At 38.8% G+C, this 23,497-nt stretch overlaps 1 protein-coding gene across 1 annotated transcript in view; it reads left to right on the top strand.

Moving 5' to 3' along the window:
• Window positions 1–17,577, top strand: part of LOC121960984 (myosin-9-like) — a 156,794-nt gene extending 139,217 nt beyond the window's left edge. The window contains exon 29 of the mRNA XM_042510887.1: window positions 17,514–17,577. Coding sequence (XP_042366821.1) covers window positions 17,514–17,521 — 8 coding nt within the window. The 3' untranslated portion in view covers window positions 17,522–17,577. The remainder of the gene's footprint in view (window positions 1–17,513) is intronic.
• The last annotated feature ends 5,920 nt before the right edge of the window (window positions 17,578–23,497 follow it).

Raw genomic sequence — 23,497 nt, 5'->3', positions numbered from 1 at the left:
TATGGTGCATGTTGTTTCAGCTCTGGGCAGGTAAACAGTCAGAAGGACATTCCAATCAGCCTGTGCTATATCACCTAGAAGTTTAATTAATTTCAATCCATAGGGCATGCAGTATATGGAAAGCCTGCATTACTGTGTGTGTCCGCTTCCATTTAGACTGCCTTATAACCCTTTCACGGTCAGGGTGTCTAAAACTGCTGGAAAGGTCAGCACTCTCTTTAGCCTGCCTCACATTTTAATTGACTATCGCCCACGCGCTCCACCCACACATGTACTTTGCGTACACACACACTCCCCCATCATTACGGTGGGTATGGATCCCAGTATGAATTGATGATCTCCTATCTAAAGCCTAATTACTCTGCAGGACCTTAGGGAGGCTCAGTGATCCGTTTCCTTCTACTACTCTGCGGGAAACTCACACTCACATGCTGAGCCTGTTGATGAGTCGAAAATGAGCATTCTACCTGGTTTCATATTGTAGTTCATCACAGTCCTGTAAAAAATTGAAACGGACATAAAATGGCACTGGGAGACAGGCGTCAAGATTGGTAAGATTGGTGGAAGTGAAGGATTAATAGTAGCACGCAGAGGCAAATTTAGATTAAAGAAATTTCCTGATGATTTGCCTTTTATTGGCAAGTAATCACATGTCATGACTGCATATAGATATGAGGTAATAGGAAGACAGACAGGCGTACAGATGTGTAGATCACAAGTTGGCTTTGATCACAGGCATCCTTTTTAAAGTGCTGGCAAAGGATAGCTTGATAAAAAAAAAATCTTATTTTTGCAAGAGCATTCAAAGTAGACCTTTTTTCTTTTTTTAGTAGGTTTATAATAATCTATTAATCAACACAGTTCCTCTTGCGATAAAGGCTCTGTGTTCTCAACAAGATACCCATTTTGAATATTATCATTAAATCAAGTGGGTGTTTTTGTGGTTATAGATAGTCATAGATGTGGGTTGGAAGGGTCCTGCTACATACAATAGCATGCTTAGAATGCTTTTATCAGTGCATTAAATGCCTGTTGGCATCAGGGAAAGTTAGACATCTCTATGACATCTCCAACACTCAAAAATTCACATCAAAACAACCCTAACTGATAAAAGCACTACAAGTAAGAGGGAAAATATGCATTTCTGACTTGGGGACAATTTGTCCCTTTAATTACTTCTTAAGGGTGAATTTTGAGATTAGTTCGGATATTAAATGTGCATCAGAGGCAGTGTCGTTAGGTTTCAAGTTCACTTTCATAAAGTTAAGGCACAAAAACTACATGGTAAGTAGTTGAACAACAATCATGGTTTGACTTAAAATAAGTACATTATGTGGTCTATTTCACCTGACATAACTCACATATGTCACATGACATACTTAAAGTAGCTCAATGTTTTTTTACACAGGGAACTAACCTTGGACTCCTGGTTGAAAGTCCTGTGTTTGACCCACTCATCCAGCAACCTGACTAGCCTCCCTACATGCCTTTTGCTCTTGATACTGACATAACATCAGCTGACTTCCCACATTGTCACATGACAATGAACACTGCCATTTAATACACTGACAACATCATTTTGAACATACTAGTTGGTGTAGCAGGACCCTTTTAACCCATATATTTGCCACTGATAACCAATAATAATGTCCACTTAGGCGATAACTCTCTCAAACAGTCGAGGTACCCCTCTTGCATGTCCAAATGTACACTTATTACATGCATACCATAGTGTCTTTTTAAAATTTACTTCAGTGTTCAGAGAAAACATATGTTTTACCCCGCTGCCCCTCAAAAACAAAAACAAAAGAAAAGATTGGAAGAAAGTTTGGAAAAGATATTATACTTTTGGTTGAAATATGTATGTTTGTTACGTAATTTAGGGAAATAAACGATGCAATGTATGTCATGTGACACGTATTTCATGTATGTGACACGTATGTCATGTAATGTTAATTAGGTAACTTTTCCAACAGGACACAAACACCAGCCTCCAGGGCAAAAGTCCTGTGTTTGTTTGACCCATCTAGCATTAAACCCTGCCACCCTTCTCAGATTTCTTGCACCTCATTAAATATGTCATTGCTGTGGATGGGTTAGCATTCAGGTTAGTTGAAAGGCTGTGCATCTCATACAGATGCTAGAAGTGGTACCTTGTCTATTGGAATCAGATACCAATGGCCACTAGCCAAGCTGCGTATTTGACACCCTTGAAATCAAAATAGGCTGTCCTCTGAGGCCATCATTGATGTTTAAAATAGTCTTGAGTGTATTCAGTGCAGTGCTGGACAGTTATAGAGTCAGATGTGAATCATCATCATTCTACTTTACAGACAAACACAACAGGAGAAACAGTAAGGCCAAAACACAGGGAAAAGACAGCAAAGACAGAAAATCAGAATGCACCGGTTGTATGGTATGTAGGTTTTTTTAGAAGCTCTGTTGATGGACAAAGGACTTTTGAGTGACACTGAACTCGCTTGTTTACCCCTGATGATGAAATCAATCTTTAACTAGTCTATTAATCATTTTATTATATAATCATTACTCTGATAGCGGTCGGGACAGTCCAACAGCATTCTCATATTGGTCGCAGAACGAAAGAAAGTTTTCTTTTGGAAATCACATAATGCTCCTTTAAACCATGCAACAACAACAACAACAACAATATAAATTTCAGTTATGATCTTTGCCAGTGTGTTTGTTAAATCCTTAGTTGTTATGACAGACTGAGAGACAGACAGACATGGACAGAATTATGGAGACCCAGATTTACAGACAGACCCTGGGTGGCAGCTATTCAGACATCTACATAATGCCCATTGATGCACCATTTCCTGAAGGAGCAAGACAAGACCTCTGAAGATACACACACACATACACGCACATTCACACAAACAAAATGGCAATAACACAGGCCTGCTTTTGTCTCAGCCTTTTGGAAGTGGAGAAAAGGGGAGTGTGAAAATGAGCGAGCGAGAGAAAAGAAGCTCAGGATGAGGTGTGTTATTCAGCTTCGCCACAGGGGGTTAGGACAACTAGGAGACCAGGAGAGTCTGCCCATTGTCCACACATGCCATGCACAAACACACATGCACACACGCCGGACAGAAAGCAGGCTCTGCCGCAGCAAAACCCAATATGTTGCAACATTTGCCAAAGAAAAGTGAAAATGAGTGTAAATTGAGGTTATTTTCTCCACCTCTCCCTCACTACCTCACACTTGTTATCCAGTCACCCTCGACTGTGATGGGGGTTCATTCTACACCCCTTCTGTGTCTGAGGGTTCAGCACAGCCAACATATGCAGGTGCCTCCAGAAATGTAAAGAAGGAACAGTAAGCTGGAATTACTTTTTGCGCAACTAGCTTCATTTTTAACATGGAGTTCTCATACAAAGCAAAGGTAGAACGCTGCAATGTCCATATTTGCATTAGTTTGAATGTGAATTTCAGCACTTGAGAATTTTGGGACGGTTTTCCATGACCACAAGGCTACATAGGTGCACAATACAATGAATCAATGATCCTTGTGAAACCGTGTTAGACTGCTTAACAACAGTGACAGCAGCACTTAAGAGTGAAATGTTAATCCTAGACTGTCTCTCTTTCAGTTACATTTGTTAGGACTTTTTATGTCTTAATCACAACGGGGCGTCGTAGAGGTACATTATACAATCAAATATGATCATTGGGATTCACTTTCAACTCATCTGCATTTATTAGTCTTTACTGTAGCTTGGTATTTACATAAATCTGCATATTCAGGAAATATATATATATATAGTAATTTTAAATATATATATTTGCATTTGTACAACTTGAATAAATGGCATCATCACCCTCCAAAGCCGGTGTAAAGATTGATAACATGAGAAACAATATTTTTTTCTATATTTTCACATTTTTTAATTTTTGACACAAACCTCCTGGAGCGTCCTTGTCTCAGCTGCTTAGAGATAACAGTCTCCTGCCAAAGTGTTTGTGGCAGCCTTTTATTCCACTGTTGAGACAGGCAAATAAAATCAACAACCTCTGCAAAAAGAAAATGTTGAGTTTTGATTTTTTTTTTTTTTTTTTGGTTTGGCTGTTCACACATTGTTACAAATGTGCACATTTATGAGCCTGAAAATAATATTAATAACATTAATAATATATTAGTTGTAGTAGTATTGATATTCTATTTTTTTTTTAATTAAGTTAGAAAAAAAAGCTTAATTCATAATAATTTACATATTTTTCCCCAAAATTAAATGCAGACATTAGCTGCTTTCTTGCTTCAGCCACAAACATTTCAAGCCAACAGACTAATCAATGCAAGATACTTCTGCCAACTATAGTCCCCCCAAAAAAACTTTAGCGCATTAATTATGTTTTTACAAAAGACAGATGAAATGATATTAAAATATGTATACAATTATATGTAATGCAATCCCTAGTAGTTACTCTAGATTAATAATTGTCATCATGTCATACAACCCTAAATATTATCTAATGTAATGAGCTCAAGAAATGAACGTGGAAGCAAAATTATCTGACTCAAACCACGAAAAGTTCTCATATCCTGTTACAGTCACAATTTTACACTTCCTTGTCTCACATATCTCACTCTTCCCACTTGGGGACCAAACATTACAACCAAAATATTGTACCTGTTAGTTATGGGAACAAATACAATCACAGCATGATTCATTACAACATTGATCAGTTCTCAAAGCTTCAATGAATTGTATATATTTATTTCACACATGTCAGTATGTGATAGCACCACAATAAACAAGCAGGAAACTGTGAATGAGACCCTCGATGATGAGGATGAGAGTATTGAACTGAAAGAAGTGATAGAATAGTTTGATAGATAACAGGATTTTACTAAATCATGAACCAGTAAAAAGGTATTAATAAGCATGTGAACAAATTTCAGTTAATAGAGCAAAATTTACTGAGCATGCTCTTTGTTTTTTGACCTTATCTGGCCTCCACAGTAGCAATAAAATAATTTTGTGCTCCATTGAAATCCTGTTTTGCACCTCCAAATAACATATTTTTTGCACATTTTGTTTTTGTGTAGAGGTCAAAAAGAATCCAGAAGTAGTTGATACATAGTTGTTTATGATACATGAATATCACATACAGTATATCTAGGCCTGAGCATATTTAATAATGTATCAGATGTACTGATTTTTGTGTCATTGATAGTCAACTTTCAAGACAAGTCTTTAAAACATGCTTTTTTTGCCCTGCCTTGTCAAAATTCAGTCGAAACCAAGTGCGCAAAATATTGGGAATGTGTGCTTTTTCCCAGCGCCGAGCTGATCAAGGGATTCCACATGAAAGCTTCGATCCTTTATTGATTTCACCTTTTTAAACTGCGCCTCTCCTGAGGGTGAGATTCAGATTACGAAAAAAGACAAAGGTTAAAAAAGGATTTGCAAATTGACAGATGGATTGTGAAAAACCGAATGGAAGTCATTATGAAAATGCCATTCCTAATATTTTGTAAACTCAGTGTTTATTAGTGAAGCTGAGGTCCTAATTTGAACTGTCTTCACACACGCATCATATTATAAGACACAAGCTGCTGTTTCATTTTGGTGTAAGATTCCCAGTACAAAGTGGGGACATGTAACACATCTGGCTGCTTTGAAAAAAAAAAGTTGATAAGGGTTGATAATGATATAGAGAACTACAGTAGAAACTGTCATCATTTGTTCTTTATTGTAGCACCTTCCAGTCTCACAAATCAAAACTCCAAACCAGAGGCTCTCCATTTGTCTCCAAGCATTTTGATCATTCTGCTTTATCAGTTTCAAAGACAATATTGAGAAGAAAAAAAAAACGTGTCACAGCAGCTAGGCAATTGTGACACTTGGGAGAGAAAAGATAGAGCGTCGATGAAGGTATTCATAGTTGTTAAGCGCCAAACATGTCTGTTTGTGTTCTCATTCTGCGCTTTGCTGATGCCTTCTTCCAGCTGGTCCACTGCTTTAAATAGGTGAATGCAATTTGTAAATGTTGACTTCTGTCAGCTAAGTTTTTGTGTGCTTTTACTAGGTAAAGACAGAAAATATCTTTGAGTTGCAGCTATGTGAATTCACACCACAAAACAATAAATTAATGAGTGTTTTAATAAATTCTTTAAGTGTGGCACAAGAAATATTGCAGGATATGACACGCTGACTATATTAGTGTTATTTTATGATGCACATTAATATTAACGGCATACTTCCGCTTTGTGGCAAATGAATGGATGGGCTATTTTCATTTATTATTCGATTTAAACATACAATTTGTAGGAGGGACACCAAATGGCTCCTGAAGAATGGTCAGATTGGTGAGCAGTTACATTATAGAGAGAGAAAAATGGACCACTACAACCCATGTCCTCATCATTTCACATTATGACCATTACTTAAAGTGATGCGCAGCCATTGGCTGGGCAAATGTTCCATAATGTGCTTAACTGTAATGTGTTCATTACAGGTGGATTTGTGAGAGTTGGAAATGAGGAGAGGAAATCATGTTCAGAGAGACACCAGGCAGAGAACCTCAAGAGGAGAAAAATGGTGATGTCAATCTTTTCTTTAATTGTCAGGAATCAAGAGGTGTGTGAGAGTGTGTATGAGCATCTGCTCATATATATATATATATATACTCCACCACACGGGTGTTGTGTGCTGTATGTTTATGAGCATGGCATAATGATAGATTCACAAGCTGCTCCCGTCGGACCGTGGCGCCTCTGACCTTTGACCTTGAAATCTCCAGTCAGGTTTAATGATCCAATCCTCTCACACCCTGGAATATGTTACCATGGAAACATAGTCTTTTTCCCCCCACTCATAATGCAGGAGAGTTCTCCATCCGTGTCTAATTCAGTCTCAAGCCAAGTCAGTGACCTCTGAAGAGATGTTTGCAGTCTGATCACTATATCCATGGATGCACTGTTTGTCTCCCCAAAGCTGATGTTAGGATTTCTACAGGTTAAATACTACAGTTAATATAATTGGTGGTGACCTCTGCAAAGAGACCCCATGCAAAACAGTGTTCCCCATAAAACATATGCATTGAATAATTTTTTTAAAAACTAATGAGCAGAAAAATAAATCTTTTGACTCTATTAAATGGATAATAAGCAATTAGTTTACTCTATAAAAGGTTACCTTTTAAACAGTAGCATATAATTAAAGTTAAATTAGAAAAGGCATATCCAAGTTTGCAATCATGTGACTATTTTGGGGCAAAATTCAGATGGAGGGCAGGAGGCCTTAAATCCATATACTGCCTGAATTCTAAATAGACGCATTGACTTATAAAAGGATTAGATGGACGTGCAGGGATCATCAGAAAGCTGAAACTCATATTGGATGTAGTCTATACAAAATGAAGAAAAGTGATTTTCCCCACAATTTTACCTACTTGCTCAGTGTGGACATGATCGTCAATACAAATGACCTCATTCTCTAGACATCCTAACATTTATGATATATGTCAAGCCAGTGAAAGCACACTACAGTTTTGTGGACTGCAGTTGAGCCCCCTCGAACTAACAGCACCAGGCTTTGAAGCCAATTTTTCTAGTGGACAAAAGTGGAATTACATCGACACATGATGCCATGGGTCCCAACAATACTTGTTCCTGTAGACATACTTTGTACAAGAGATGTCTGTAAATACACGGGTACATTTTTTGAGCATCAAAGGCCATGCAATATGACTTATTTTACTACTGGGATTTGGTCTATTAACATGTCAAAAGTCTAGAAGAGCCTCAAGATTAAATGTTATCCGTATTCAAGTTAGCAGAGCACTGAACAAGAAGTTAGTGGCTCAGCTAGCAGAAATAAGCCACTCGGCTGCACTCAGCGGTCGCAAGTGTCGAGTGTGTATGCTCTTCAGGCTCCATGACACATGCGCCCCTGAGCAACTTAGGAATAGGAATGAATGAGTTGGGAGTCTTTGGAGTAGTCTTTGCCTCCTGTTACCTGCCCTCCAGCAGGACAGTACACTTATGTCTGACATTGTATGCAAAGGAGCAGTTCTTTGTGAGCTTTTTAAGTAAATTATTAGCAAAAGGTATCTTAGCTTAAAAGTCTGTGTTTGTGTGCAACATTTGTTGGTCCGTATTGTGGCCCATAGTCATGTTTTACACACAGTTGTTCCAATCTAGATTAAATATTTGTGAATACAGCCAGTTTTATTAGAATCATTAATGCTAATGTCTTCTTGTACATGGCTGCATGACTTTAAATCTGCATATTACAGATTCATATTATGTTCTATATTAAAATCGAAGCAATAAACGTCATGGCAAGCTAAATGTTAACCAGATAAAGTTAACAGTGTATGGATTCTGCGTGTCCAGCTATTGCGAAGGAGGAAGGAATGGTCCCTTTTAATCAATGTGAGTAATATTTGTGTCTGTGAGCTGGGGACCAGCCACATTATCATGTCAAGTTACAAATTAAAATGCCTGGCCGCAAACAGACTGGGGATATAAATGGGCCATCATGGCCATCTAAGTGTTCTAATGACATTCTTTGCCTGCCAGACAATTAATTCTATCAATCTGCATAACCTTTCCCAAAGCTCAGAAAACAATGGCATTTTTATGGGTTAAAATGAATGGAGTCCGACTGAAAAGTATGCTTAGGCAATCATTACATTATTTAACAAATGTATTTAATTGGATTTTGATGCCTGGGTGTCTGTTTCTGGAGCACTGGGGCCAGTGTGCTGACTCCAGCTACTGCTAATTCAATAGGCTAAATGGAATCACTGGAAACACTCTGCAATCATCACTGCATTAGGACACTCATTCCCATCATGTAAACATTGCTTTGAGCTTTTGCCATTTATCTTCTGGTCTCTCTGTCTCTGTTTCCCCTTTATTTCCACCACTTCTCAAGACATTCTTTCATCCCCCGTTTAATGAAAGTTGAGGTTGAGTTCCGTTTTGGACTCAAGTGAATTCACAAAAAGCAATTTACCAAAAAGCTAGCACTTCTAGACGCATGAACTGCTTAGCTCCTCACTTTTCATAAATTAGGGGTGGAAGGCTTCCATCAGACAGGGTCTCAAAGGGATTGGGAAGGTGCTAAGCACGTCTGCCTTTAACGGAGGTGAAAAACAGACTAATTCATTAAGCATTGATCACCCCAAATGACAGCAAAGTGCTTCGACATTTAGCGGGCAAATAACTGACAAATTGGCACACAATTTTTGTACATTTCCAACTCTTTAATGGGTAAAGTATGGAGCAAAAAGGCAATAAAAATGTTAGCAGACAACCCGATGAACCCACACCCAGCCCATTATGCTCACCACTCCTTACGGCTAAACGCCCTTAATGTCTTAAACTGTGGGCAAGGGCTGCCCTAATGATGCATTTTGGTGAGTGTTTCTTACTTTTTGATCAAAATTACATGTTTTATTTGATTGTTTTAAATGCAGTTTGTAATAGGAGCCCCATTACGCAGTGGGCGAATGGACCCATTATGAAGGGTTAGGCTCAAAGTACCTGAGTATGTATTTGAGTAAATATGCTTAATCTTGGATGGCCTAATATCATTTCGATCAACACTGCACCCTGTTCCGGCCTTTGAGATGAATACTGATATGACCTCATTATTGCATTATCATTGGTTGGACGCATGGTTAGCAGACACACACAAGCACGAACACACACACTTCCACCTGCAGACTTCCACAGAGAAATGCAGAAAGCGAGAATATTTAATGTATAAAATTTTGGCACTGCATGCAGACAGAGATGTATAACTACTGATTCTTAATTTTTAACAGATTCAGCCTTTGGCAAAGCTCCTGCTCAAGGACAATTAAAAAGGGTTAGGCCATGTCAGTCAACACAGGAAGGCAGACGGCACCGAATGTGTGTGAGTGTGTGAGGCTGGAGCGGTGCTAGATGAGCAGCGAAGTGACCTGAGCCCCAGCCAGACTTTATTAATCAAGGCAAGGAAACGTGTGCAACCTCTCAAGCTTGGCCTAAAGACTTTGCTCGCTGTCTTCCTGTGATGTCTGCTTCTCCGTCTCCATGCTCCTCTGTTTGTGTTGTTGGCCTTTTTTTTCACCTCGTTTCTCTCTCTTTGTTGGCAATGCCTACCTTACAGTCTCCCTGTCTCTAGTATGCACTGCTGATAAATTTTGTCTCTGAGAAGATCAGATAGCAGCGTAGGGATTTAAAAACAATACCTCTTCAAGCAGGGACTCTGAAAGGTGGTAATGATTTACAGCATTATACCTGCGGAGACCCAAGAACTCCTGCGTCTCCGTGATTCATCTGTTTCATCTTCTCATTACATGGCCACAGATGGATTGATGCCGGGTACCGCTACCCCTAAAACCTTGTTGTTTTTGAGCTAAGTTGTGCTCATTTGCAGTTTTTTGTGGTTGGTTGTGATTAAGTGTTTGTGGCTTCCCGTGGCTATTTTACTATTTGGTGCTTATCTGGCTTTCTTTGTGGTATTTTACAATCGGTTGTGGTTGTTTGTGTAATGACGGCTGTATGTGGTAAAGGCCATGTTCCCTATAAATCCTTACTTCCTGTCACACAATACTTTAACAACTTCCTTATCCTTGCATTGCTTTCTGTCTGTTTGTATTTATTTTTTATAAGAGGATAAGGTCACTACCAACCTGTTCTCAACCCTAGGTTGTCAAATACTGACACTTTGTTGCGCTTTTGTTTGTGATTTGATGTCAAAGGCACCCATTACTGTCTTTATGAGATGCAACGGGCTTTCAACTACTTCCATTGTAAATGCATCCATACTTGACACTGAGAGAAGCTGACTTAGGATAAATCGCAACAAAGTGCATGTAGGATGGGAGGGTCGGGGTTGAATGGGTCAAACAAAAAAGGCTTTCATCCAGGAGACAGCAATTCATGAACTGTGTGAAACCAAAACTCAGTGTTGTTTTAACGTCACATTTCTTAACTGACGTCATTTAACATTAAGTTATTGTTGCATAACAAACTTACTCATTTTAACCCAAAACACATCTTTTATCTAAACCAAGTAGGCCTAGATTTGTTGCCTAAGGTTTCATTTAAGTTCAACATTAGATAGAAATACTGACATGGATGGAGCCTTCTGTCTACATTCAGTGTTTATTCCATCAATATGTGCATGTTTTCTGAAAGCGTACTGATCAAACAGAGCAGCACCATGAGGAAATGCAGGGGCAGTGTTGCATAGTTCAAGTGAGAACTGAAGGAAAAAATGAAGGAATGGTGCAAATTAGTAATATAGTGAAAATAATTCTCCGTCCACATGTCACAACGTATTAATGACCTCACAGACCACTGTCGTCTACAACACTGCCTCCTTTTCAACCATAGATTTTGATAATACCTAGATACCGGACCAAAGGCGATGCCTAGTCATTCCAATGGAGGTGCTCGTATGGTGCATACACTAAAAACGTTTTCTAGCTTCCTGGTTTACTTCTGCGGTATGTGGCCCACTAAATATGCACAGTAGTGTTCCTCCTGCTGGCCCCACTTGTGAGTTCCTTCTCGACTCGTAAACTTTACATTGTAGTGACTTCATGGATTTTATCGTCTCTTTTCTCAGCTTGAGGAAAGTTTTACATATATCAAACCACCCTGGCTCAAAAAATCAGAACAGAAAAAAAATCATAATTGACCTAATTGGAGGTATCCTGTCAACAGTTTTAAAGATGTTTCTCTTATAATGGTAGCCTATTGAGAAAAAAAAAATGCTTTTTGGGCTGCGGGGGATTTTTTTTTTCTGCAATACAGTGCATGGCCACTGGGAAAAATGCTGCAAGGTTTGAGTGGTGTTCCTGGGGGCCTCATTTAACAATATGTTGCCTTATTTGTTGTGTGAAACTTTAGACTCTACCCTCTAGTGCCATCTATTGTTTGTATATTCTATGCTGGCTTGAAGTAGTATGTGGCCAGTGATGTTTACAACATATGATACTGACATTTTTTTTTCATACATAATGGGTCTTTAAATGAGCCTTAAATCTAACTGCAACCATGTCACAACATCAGTTGCTTGTTACAATGTGTTTAAGATGTGATGCACATCGAGACATAAAAGGGTTTCCTGTGCATTGCTATTTGATGATCTGGTAAGTGATCAGATCGTCAGGACCAGCATTGATCATGTTCAGAGGACGTTTCCAGGTTGTTTTTTTTTTTTTTTTTACAAGCTAGTTGCACACAGACAAAAGAGTACCAAAAATAGATGTAATTACTTTCAGTACCAGTCTCATTTTATGCCCTACAGCGGAAGTTCTTGAAATTACAGTAATTATGAATTATTATTAAAATTAAAGTACAGTGCTAATCGTGAAACCTTTGAGCTTAAGTTTTACCTCTGCAGAGTGCTAGGTCCTCAAATGTTCTAACTCCTTTTATTCACAAAGAAACTCAATGGATATCTTCAGTAAAGTCTGTGGAATGAAGAGAAAAATAGCCTTGAAAAGTTGCTTTGTTAGAAACTTTGAGAAATCTAATGGCAGTTATCACTGAGTATTGCTCCTGCTGAATATTGCTGACGTGATTTGAGCAGTATGCTGTCAAAAGAATATGCAGAAACAGATTTAGCTGTGAAGTACATTTCACTTGGGGGTCTCAACATTCCTATACCAAATGATGCAAATAAGGCGTAGGAGAATGGTTAATGTGATTGCATGAGTGATTGCAGGGTTGATTGATGCTTGGCCTCTTTTAATAAAAAGTTGGTGACAAATAATGTATTTTTTCGTCAAAAAGGAAAAGGAGTTGAAGTACAGCAGGAGTTTGGGAGGAAAGTACCCAGACAAGTTGGTGCAATATTGACTGTGCCATCTGTGATGTGTGTGACTTCAAAGCTACAATTACTTTGAGCGGTTTTAAGACTGATACCTGCTCATGTTAAGAGGCAGCCTCTCACCTCCGGAGAGCTGCCTGCCAGACGAGAAATAATTCATTTTTAAGAAACTGAGGCAAGGGCAAATTCTGCCGCGCAGCTCTCTTCACATCCATCTTCAAAGAGAACCAAGTTCCTATATGAAACAATGGAATATTTGGCTTCTTATTCATGTCATGGGGCTTTTTGCCAGTGCAGGGTCCTTTAATTCCTCTATTGTTACTGACAGGCCCTACTGGGAAGGCCTAAGAGGCTTTTTGGACCCCACTGGACACTCTTAAACATAGACCAATCAGAATGCACAATAACAAGTTGAACATTCATTCCAGAACTGCGGGGATTTCGGTATCGGGATGATCTCCATCTTTAGAGAGACAATAAAAAGTCCCAAAGACATCCTGGGTGTTTCCACGAGAGGCCATTTTGTTCGCTGCAGCTGTTTCCTCATGTCTCTTAAATGACAGCTTTGCTGCAGCCATTAACATGCATGCCACTGAAACAAGTATTATAGTTTAATTCCTACCATGAAAAGCTTCCAGAGGCATAAAAACGGAGCCACGATATGGAGTGGGGGGTGCAAAGACAGACAAGCTCCAGAGGCCTCATTGCTTGTGTGTTGCGTTGACTTAATGGCAAATGGATGTCATTGGAATTTCGAGCGAGGCAGCAAGATCTTATCGCGCAGATAAATGAATTAATATTTTACACTTCAGCTGGATTTTTTTTCCAGCTACAAGAAGGCTAGAGTTGAGGGGGGAGTCAAGTAAATTAAGAAAAAAGAAAAGAGAATGAGAAAGAATAGGAGAGAAATAAGAGCTTGGGATGTGAACTCTTCTAATGTTATTCAGAGGCAGTGAGTCATGTAAGAGAAAAGGATCTTTTCTTGTACCAGTCAAGGACATTATCTGCTCCTGCTAGCAGTTATTAGCATTAGCATTTATATATTCAATGCAATTTTGAGGTCTGGTGATACTCTGAGGGGTCAGGAGAGAAAAACGAAATGAGAGAGGAAGGATAAAAAAGGTCTTTTCTCTGTGTGCAATTGGCGCTAACCAGGACAGAATAACCAATGAGGTAAGACACAAGGACATTTCATGCTGGAATTCAATCTGTGATCACAGCTCAAATTCTCTCCATCAACAGGAGGAGGCCACACCTTGGAACAAAGCAGAAATAATATGGACAATTTAAGTGTGATTAATGCTGAATGAATGCTTTAAAGATTATATAATATATATATATTATATATATATATATATATATATATATATTATATATATACATACATCATGCACTGATTCAGTAAAATATATTAATATTGTACATGCAGCAAGTTAAACCCATCCAAGATCCACACTCTAGAGATGTGTGATAACGTTTTTGGGTCAGATTGTATTTGAAGCAATGGTTTGAATAATTGAAAATTGGGTGTTAAATTGTGTTTTCCATGAAAGAAAAGTGGGGGAGGTGATCCACTTGATGGACACACACACACAAAGTGTCTGGACATAGTCAGCTAATGGTTTGTCCCCCACCAGCACAGGAGGGTCAAAGATCATGAGCTCAAGCACTCAGGATGGTTTGACGCAGTTAAATGCATCATCTGTTCAATTTGAAAACAATAAAAGGCGATCAAAATGGACTATACCTCGCTGCATAATTGGGAAATTTGGGCCATAATGATGCAGATGATTTTAAGATTCTACCTTTTGAGAAACGGCCTCCTTTTGAAACTGCTGCACAGCTCTTTAACAGAATATACAGCTGGATTTTAGAAGTCATTACTGGTTTGCAAAAAAAAAAAAACTTCCAGAAAATACCCCAAAGATGTAGGTTTACTTCCTATTCTTTCACTTACACTACCAAACTATTGCTTTTATCCCTCTGAATTATTGTTCATGTGTTGTAAAAAAAAAATACACCTGCAACTTTTCATTTTATTTTGTTTTATTTAATTAACCAATGATGAAATATGCACTTGAACATGCAGTTTCAAATGTCTAAGCACCATTATACTCTGTTTCTTCAACTAAAAAGACAATAGCTGCTCCCACTCCAGTGATAGCAGTGCTTTTCATGCACCTATATCATTTTAAAGGCAGATGGGATGTAATGCCCATCTTTTCCAGTGGCGATGTGCATTAAGGAAGCTCTGAAAACAAAATGAGCTTTTTCTGTGGAGACAACAGCGCTAAAAAAAGGGGGGGGGGCAAGAAGAAAAAGCTTTGTGACTAAAACAGTTCTTCATTTTAATATAGAGCAGCGACAGCGAGAAAGCCACAATCCATGAATCTTTTATCGACATTCATATTTCAATATAGCTTTACATACTACCTACGTGAAATATCATCTTTACAGTGCATAAATTCATCCTTAGTGTGTCCACAAAAGTCATCTAATCTCCGATATAATGACTCTCTTTATTCTCATCATCTTTGTGTTTGTTCCATGAGTAATTTGGGGGGGCCCTAAGTGTCACAATTTGCCCCCCCACCCTTTTCACGCACACACCCACAGCCCACCTTGTCCTAGACAGTCATTGTGCGGTTGTATTAAGTGGTAGGGGGCAGAAGAGGAGGGGACGGGGCACAGTGAGGGGGGCACATTCTCTTCTGAGGCTGACTTTGAGATTGTTATTATCATTTTCAAAGCATCAAAGCTTTCTCTCTCGCTTTCTCTCACTCTCTCTCCATCCAAGCTTAAAGAGATGAAAGTTTGCCTTTGTTCCATCCCCTGCTACATTACCTCTATGCATTAGGCCTCCTCTTTATCCGTGAAATTACCTTTTAGCTTTCTCATTCAGCGCAGGCAGTCTGCATGCGACGAGATGGCTCACACTTTTTCACCACATCATATCCCCCCTACACACACCTCTCTCTCTCTCTCCCTCTCTCTCCCTCTCTCTCCTAAAAAGATTGTTGCATTTGCAGTTTGATTTTGTCTACACCTCTCTCTCTCTTTCTCTCTCTCTCTCTATTTCACTGTATCTCTCTTTCCCCACTTCGTATAAGGTCCATCTGTCCCTTCATTACATGGTTAGTGTTGTTCTTTGATCGTTCTATCTCCAAAGCAAACACAGGGGTCTGTGTTGTTCCCCCCATCACGCAGATGGCTCGGATATGATGGCTGAGATGCTTCTGTTCTCGCTGCTGTTCAGAGAGCCACTTTCCCGGCCTCTTAAAGCGCTCTTTGAAGCTGACAGGAAGCACTCTAAGAGAGAAAAGTTGCTTGATCGTCATGCAAAAATACCCCCCACCCCTCCCTTTTTGGTTATTTTTTTTCCGCTTTGATTGGGCTGATCTCTGTCTTTCTGTCTCTTTTCTATCTATGTGGCCATCTATCTATCTATTCACTCCTGCTGTTTCTTTAAGCAACAGCCTCTAAAGTGGAATCTTGAGACCAGGTGAAATGACTTTATACAGCCATCGTGTTTTACAAGCCACAGTAAAATATTCTCCTAACTAACATCATTACAAGCAATGAATGCAGAAAAGTGTAAGGGTCAACGCCTCTGCAACCAGTGCCAAGTCAATGCATTTAATAAATGTCCCCCTGTCCATAAAATGCTTATATAGGAGTGGCCGGTGTGTTTGCTTTGCAAAGCAATACACGTGAGTAAAAGTCCTTTCCACACTCATAAACTCATCTCCAGAGAAGCACTTACTGGGCATTGTTTGGCCGCAAGACTTAATATACAAATGAGCAAAAGTGTATAGCCTAGTGTAACAATGAGATACACACAGACGGAGATACACACACACATATTCTACAGCTGGAATGACTCTTCGCAGACTAATGTAATTAATAGCTTTTTATCCATGTAGAATTTGAAATGAAGATGTAAATTGTTCGTTTAACATAGCCATAGGACATGGAGGCTTCTGCTGTCAAAGTCAATTACAGACTCAGCATAGTCCCAGACTTTATGAAAACCTAATCAAGATGTGGTCTGTGTGCGTGTGTGTGAGTGTGTGTGTGACTGTGTCTGGACAGATGAGACATGGAGTGCGAGCTTGTACGCATACATTTGTGTGTGTGTAGCTTCTGTGTTAGTGTAAGCAGAATGTTTTACGCTGATTTTGGGGCAGTTACGCAGATATAAAAATATCTACAAACTAGATCTTATCGGCAGAGATAGAAGCTAGTTCTGTTTCAGCCAGTATGGTGGAGGAGGGTTATCATCTTGCAGAAGTTGCTGTAGTCTGTCTAATGTACAATCTAACTGAAGTGGTTGTATTTGTACAGTGGTAAAGTCAGGATGTAAATTAGTGCGAGGTCAGTATAGGTTTTATCAGACTAGACAAAACATAACCATAAACAAATGATAGGACAATATGAGAAGAAATTACAATAGATTTGATCATCTAACTGATGTATAATGAAATAGAAGTGTAAATACACACTTGAATGTACACAGTGACACAGTGGTATAACTAGCTGGAAATGATTTGTCAGTTAACTGATGGTTAATTGACGTTAAATGAAACTCTTTAAAGGTCCAGTATGTAAGATTTAGGGAGATACCGTCAGAAATGGATGCAATATTTATTATGTTTTCATTTGTACATTATCACCTTAAACTAAGAATCATTGTGTTTTCTTAACAGTAGGACCCTGAAACAACAAGCCCATGATCAGTGCCGGTGCTGCTGGGCCTCTGGTGAGCATCTATCACCCTAGTATTTGCTGTGTGTCACCGTTGGACCTTGTTTGCTTTTTTTCCACAGATTCATATGTTGAATTGGCATCGGACATGACAGAATCCGTTAGTGTATTAAATCACTCTGATTGACAGTTCAGCTCAGTGCACGATAAGAGAAACAGATATGAGGTGAGTAAACAAAGAACTAAAGTCAAGAGGGATTGAGATGTGTTACATAAAGTAAGATTATTTTTCTTTAGCCATTGAGCTCTTTTGCAGAAACAGTTACTGATGGCTTGTGTTATTGTTCATTGGCAAACAGTAAATGTGCTTTGTTCTTTCAACATTTGATTGTGCTGTTAATGTGCTAACTGGCTAGCTAGCATCAAGATTGTCTTCTGGTTTCCCTTTTTGAATGAAAATTGCAAACTACTGCCATCTGCTGGTATGGAGAGTTATTTCCTTTCACACAGGCACAGAACATATGTGCTGGTTGGTCGTTGGCTGTAGTCTTTGCGGTGTGTTCATGAGCAACACACCGCACACCTGTGTTTTTGGCAAAAACACAGGTGATGTGAGGCAACGCAACAGGCTTTGTTGCCACCAGTTCTTTGTATCTACATAGGGAGCAGGTCCTCGTCCACAGAGTCGGCCATGTTGTTTCTACAGTAGCCCACAATGGCCAAATCAAACACTAGATTAAACCATTCGCATTATCACATCGGTTACCATAGTTCTCCTTCATGCTTCTCCAAGATGCCACTAAGTCCTACACACTAGACCATTAAGAAAAAATGTCAACAATTTACTGGTTGCAGCTTCTCGCATGTGAAGATTAATTGTTATTGTGGTCTTTTAGAATAGTAAACTGATCATCTTTGGGTTCTGGGCCATTGGTTGAACTAAACAAGCTACTTAAATGCGTAACTTCTGGTTTTGGCATACTGTAATGGGCGTTTTTGTATTATCAAGATAATAATTGATGATGAAAACAATTCTTGCAGCCCTTGTTATTTCCGCAGGCAGATTAGGGACAAGCTTTACTAAATGGCTTTAATTCATCAGTGTATTTCCATATTGTTTATAGTACAAACCAGTGCACAACAATAAAGCCACAACATATTATCTGAAAAGAAGGACTCCATTCAGTTTTTTGCCTACTGTTCATCAACCGGAGCTCTTTTTTTTTTTTTTTTTTAATCCACATTTCTATTTACTAATACTATGCTGTTTATCACTCCTAAAGTCGAAAACAGTGGCGAAAAATCTTGTCAAACTTTCTAATGCAACTTGTCATGCCAATGGACAACTGACACAAATTCTGTTGACAGAACTCAAATACCCAAATGAGCTCAGTGGAGTAAGCCATGCAGATGGAGGTTTGCTTGTGTGGAAAGTCATTTATAAACGCCAAGGGTAGCCATTCATGCTCAATGATTTAGGACTTTCAAAACACATTTCTAGCTCATTTGAATAATAATGGTCATAAAAAACATTGCCTGAGGCGCAGCAAGCATACATCAAGCAACAACAAATGCCTTCTGAAGTTGTCGAAAGGCCCACAAACACGAAAACAATTAGGGCACACAACTTAATTTGCGAAGGGTATGTTTCTCTGTTATGCCACGCTCATTTTAATGAGTTTGAAGGCAGTAGTGTCCTGTAGTTTGTGCTGCTGATTGATTGACTGTTGCAGCCATACAGCACAAGCTTAGACAGACCTCTATTAAACCTCACTATGTGTTTGTAGGCATACACAGTTATGTCTGCTTACACATGCATGCACAAAAACACATTTTACTTTCCTTGCTTCCTTATGCCTGACTTAATCACACCAGGTAGCTGATGATAAGACATTCAAACACCCGTGTGCACACTCACACAAAGCTGGATCAAACAAAACCTATCCACTTCAAACAGATGACCTCATGATTGCCTTACATCAAAACTAGCATGCAATTAAGGCTGAGTAGTGTTCATCAGCCTAGCTTCGCTTTGTCCAGAGGCTTTTCATTGTCCAGCACACTTAGCAGCAAACATCATTGTAGAGAATCAAAAGATGAGTGCAATTACATATTGCCAATCTGTGGGAGAAAAAACCTTAACCCTTAACTTCTCTGGGAAAAAAAGAAAAATGTGATTTAACCATACATTCTTGTCATGTGGCTGGCTTGACCCAAAAGACTTAAAACATAGGAAATAATATCAGTGTAAAACATGAAAAATATACTAAGCATGCTGTATGGTATAATAAAACTGTTTGTAATATGGCTTAATGTAATTAAATCGTTATGTATTGTAAATGTGTCAAGGTAGTCTTATTGTTACACTCTTTATGTAGCGTATAATATAATAGTGTATTTAAATGGTAACTGCGTTGTGTCACAAATGGCAAACATCATTACATCTGAACCATTCAAAGTAACAGTGATGCACAGTATCTGACCAAGGACTTTATTTAAAGATTTTAAAAAATTAGTCTCAAACTTTCTAATTTCACCCACTCTCTCAGCTGCCCCAACCAATTGGTTGGCCAATTGGTTGGTTTCACTAGTTAAATTTTATACATTTCTCACTTTCACTGATATTTTGCTGGAAATGTATGTCGTCACGCACACTTTATGCTTGTTACATGCATAGTGTCTTTCCAAGATAAACTTCCTTTTTTTTTTTACAGGAAGTACAGTTAAATGCATATAGCCTCTTATCAGAATAAACTTAAAATGTTGGTAAAACATAAACATTTTTTGGGGGGGTTTACTTTCTTAAGTTTAGGCAACAAAAGCACGTGGTTAGATTTAGAAAAAAAACATCATGGTTTGGCCTGAAATATGTATGTTTTTTACGAATAAAAAGTAACATTACGTCATGTATTAGTTTCACACAAGACACATAAAGTGGTCACTGGAGTTAAAGTCCGACGTTTATTTGACTTGCAGACTTTCTTGCTCTTTAAACTACAGCATGACACCGACCAGTGCATCTCATACCACTACAAAAAGGTGTTTGTACAGTATTGCCTTTTATCCATAGTTATTTGCTGTGTTGTTTGGTGGTGTGCTGTAAAAAATGTTACAATCATGAGGAATTTTAAAGGTGAATATATTGTTTCCTGAGATACTGTAGTCAGATTATGTTGTATTGAACAGACAATGCTGATCAACATTTCTGAATAGCAGCATCCCTAATAATATGCTGAACATCTTCAAGAGGAATGCTTGATTCATTATTACAACGTGCCAGGTATGTACATTTTGATTTGAGGTGTGTGGAATAATAAGGAATGTAAAATAATGAGAAAAGATCGGGTAACAAGACAACATCTCATAATTACAACAATGATCTCATTCCACAAGAAACATGGCAACTTGTTTGCCAGGTGGATGCTGAACACTTCTATGAGGTTTGAGCTTGAATCACAAACTGATTCTTTTTCCTGTTCCATAGCTTGTCATACACAGTGGCCTCACCGATTGGCTTTTGTTGTTTGTGTAACAATGAGAATCACAAGTTTGTCTGTCTCCGCTGGAGACCATGTACACCATCCAAACAGTACATGCGTGCACAGATGAAACAACATGCAGACGACACGCGTACACTCTTTACGCACAGAGGACAATACCCACGGCAGCCTAGGTGGAACTGACACAAACAAACACGCACAGCTCGCTGACTAAAAAAGCTCCCAGCAAACAATGCAAAGTGAAAAGATATTAATATTTAAATAGATCATTTGCAAGATTGGTATAATTAGCGGCTCATATTCATGTATTCACTTCAGGGATATCACATTGAGACATGTCTACTTATTCAAATAAGATGCAACATGTCACAGGGTGCATATATGCAAATGCACATATGCCGCTAATTACACATTGCCTGTCACAAAGAGAGAAAGGCTTTCAGCAAAAATGTTCAAAGTTTTCTGTGAACTGTTCATCCAGGCTGCTCAGGCTGCTCAGGTCTAATTAAAACATGCATGTCCCCAAGGCCTTATCAAAGCACTGTAGAAATATGTACATCTCAAATAGAGGAGAATTAGCTAAATAAAGGACCTCCCTGGTGCTTTTGTCCTGCTCACATTCCTGGCTCTACACTAACAAACTTTATTTCTGATTGATACTGATAGTCCACCGCAGGGATTTGAGAATATTTTGACCTGAGGCGGGAGACTTTTATTTTGACATCTCCTCCCCTGGCACAATTCCAGATTTGATACCGTACTTGACACCAGCCATATTGAAGGCTGTTGTGACAGAGATTGTAATTTCAATGAGGTGGAAATGAGAGGTAAACCTTCCTGGAAGTGTTGTCTAATTAACCAAATGATTTGGCCTCTAGGTTGGCTCCTGACAAATTGTACATTGTTAGATTGATAGCAGTGTTTATTTTAAGGCATCAAAAGAAATCAAAAGCTATTGGACTTTTTTTTAATTGCAGCAAAACTTTGGCTGATCCTTACCGAGAATATAATTCCATCATAGTTTTATTTAATGTAAATCAATGAAGAATCAAGAAGAATCATGAAGAAAATCGTGAAAAGGTCCAGTGTCAGATTTTATGGGGATACATTGGCAGAAATAGAACGTGAGATGATGAGTATGTTTTCTTAAGTGTATAATCACCTGAAAATAAGTAGCCACGGTAGCCCAGAACAGACAAACCAAGAGGAATAGCAGCAGTAAGGGATTTAACATTTTCACAGCTTTGATTTACGACCCCAAACTAATAACAGACACACAATAAAAACACATTTTCACAATATCGAACCTTTACATCACCTGGTCTTTTTCCTTTGGAGAGAAAGAGATCTTTGCAGGTAATTCAGCTCCCAGTAAAAACCTCCTGGACAATGAACATTGAAGGAATTGTAACTAGGCAAAGTTTCAGCTGGTTGCAATCTGCAATCCTCACCCCTAGATGCCACTAACCCCCCTAAATCTCAGACACTGCTCCTTTGAAATGATCAGTTCTAACCAAATATTTACATCTAACCTTGTCTGATACTGGATATATAGCATGTAAGATATTTTCAACATGCAGCATCAAGGTTGAAATCCATTTACCTGTCAAAACCGCTTCTTATGTGTCATTTCATGCTGTATGGGTGCAACATATGTGTTGCTGAAGCAACTGTGGTTGAAGTCATCCATTCCATGGAGTCCATTCTGTTTGACCAACACGCAAATGGGGCTTTAAAATGCTTTTATATGTTGTGTCAGTGTGAATTAACAAACACTCAGTACTTTTACATTTGCTTTTATGACCAGTGGGGAAAAAATTGTAATTTAAGTAAAGTCTCTTTAAAAAAAATCTGACAGGTATAACAAATGCACCTGGCAGAAATGATCACTTAATAGGACATTTGTGTCTCACTCTCTTGCTTTCAAATACATATGCATTCATGTTAACACACATTTGCATTTGCACACACAAACACAAAGGCTAAAGCATCCACTCTGGAGAGCTCAGAGTGCAGAGCTGTCCAGAAGCGCCCGTCTGTGTGAGGAAAATGTATGCAGCTCAAATCAAAGTGATGTTGCACACAGTAATCTTTCTCTATTAAGGATGTCACATTTTGCAATCTTTTCGCAATTGCGGCCTAATATCCTTTACCACTCCACTGCTGGGCTGGTGAGCTTCTGCAAGCACGCATACACACATCCACTCACTGTCTCATCACACACATCCACGGTGTGTAGGTATCCTGCTGAAGGAGTCAGTCATGTGTGTCTTTCAGATAGGAGTTGAGAAAGCCCTTGATTAGGACAGGAAGTCATGTGTGTAAAATTCACACTTTTTACCACCACTGTCTCTCTGTACATAGCGAAGGTAGTGTGTGTGTGTGTGTGTAGCGCACACTTCTATAGAGATCATAATTAACTGACGTAAAGGTAAATAGTAATATAAAATTAATTACACGCTAACAGTGAATTCCTTTGTACCTTTTAA

Source organism: Plectropomus leopardus, chromosome 21 (assembly GCF_008729295.1).
Source record: "Plectropomus leopardus isolate mb chromosome 21, YSFRI_Pleo_2.0, whole genome shotgun sequence".
In the NCBI taxonomy this organism is placed as follows: Eukaryota; Metazoa; Chordata; class Actinopteri; order Perciformes; family Serranidae; genus Plectropomus; species Plectropomus leopardus.
The sequence above is the reverse complement of the archived record's forward strand: the minus strand, read 5'-3'. Positions and strand labels throughout refer to the sequence as shown.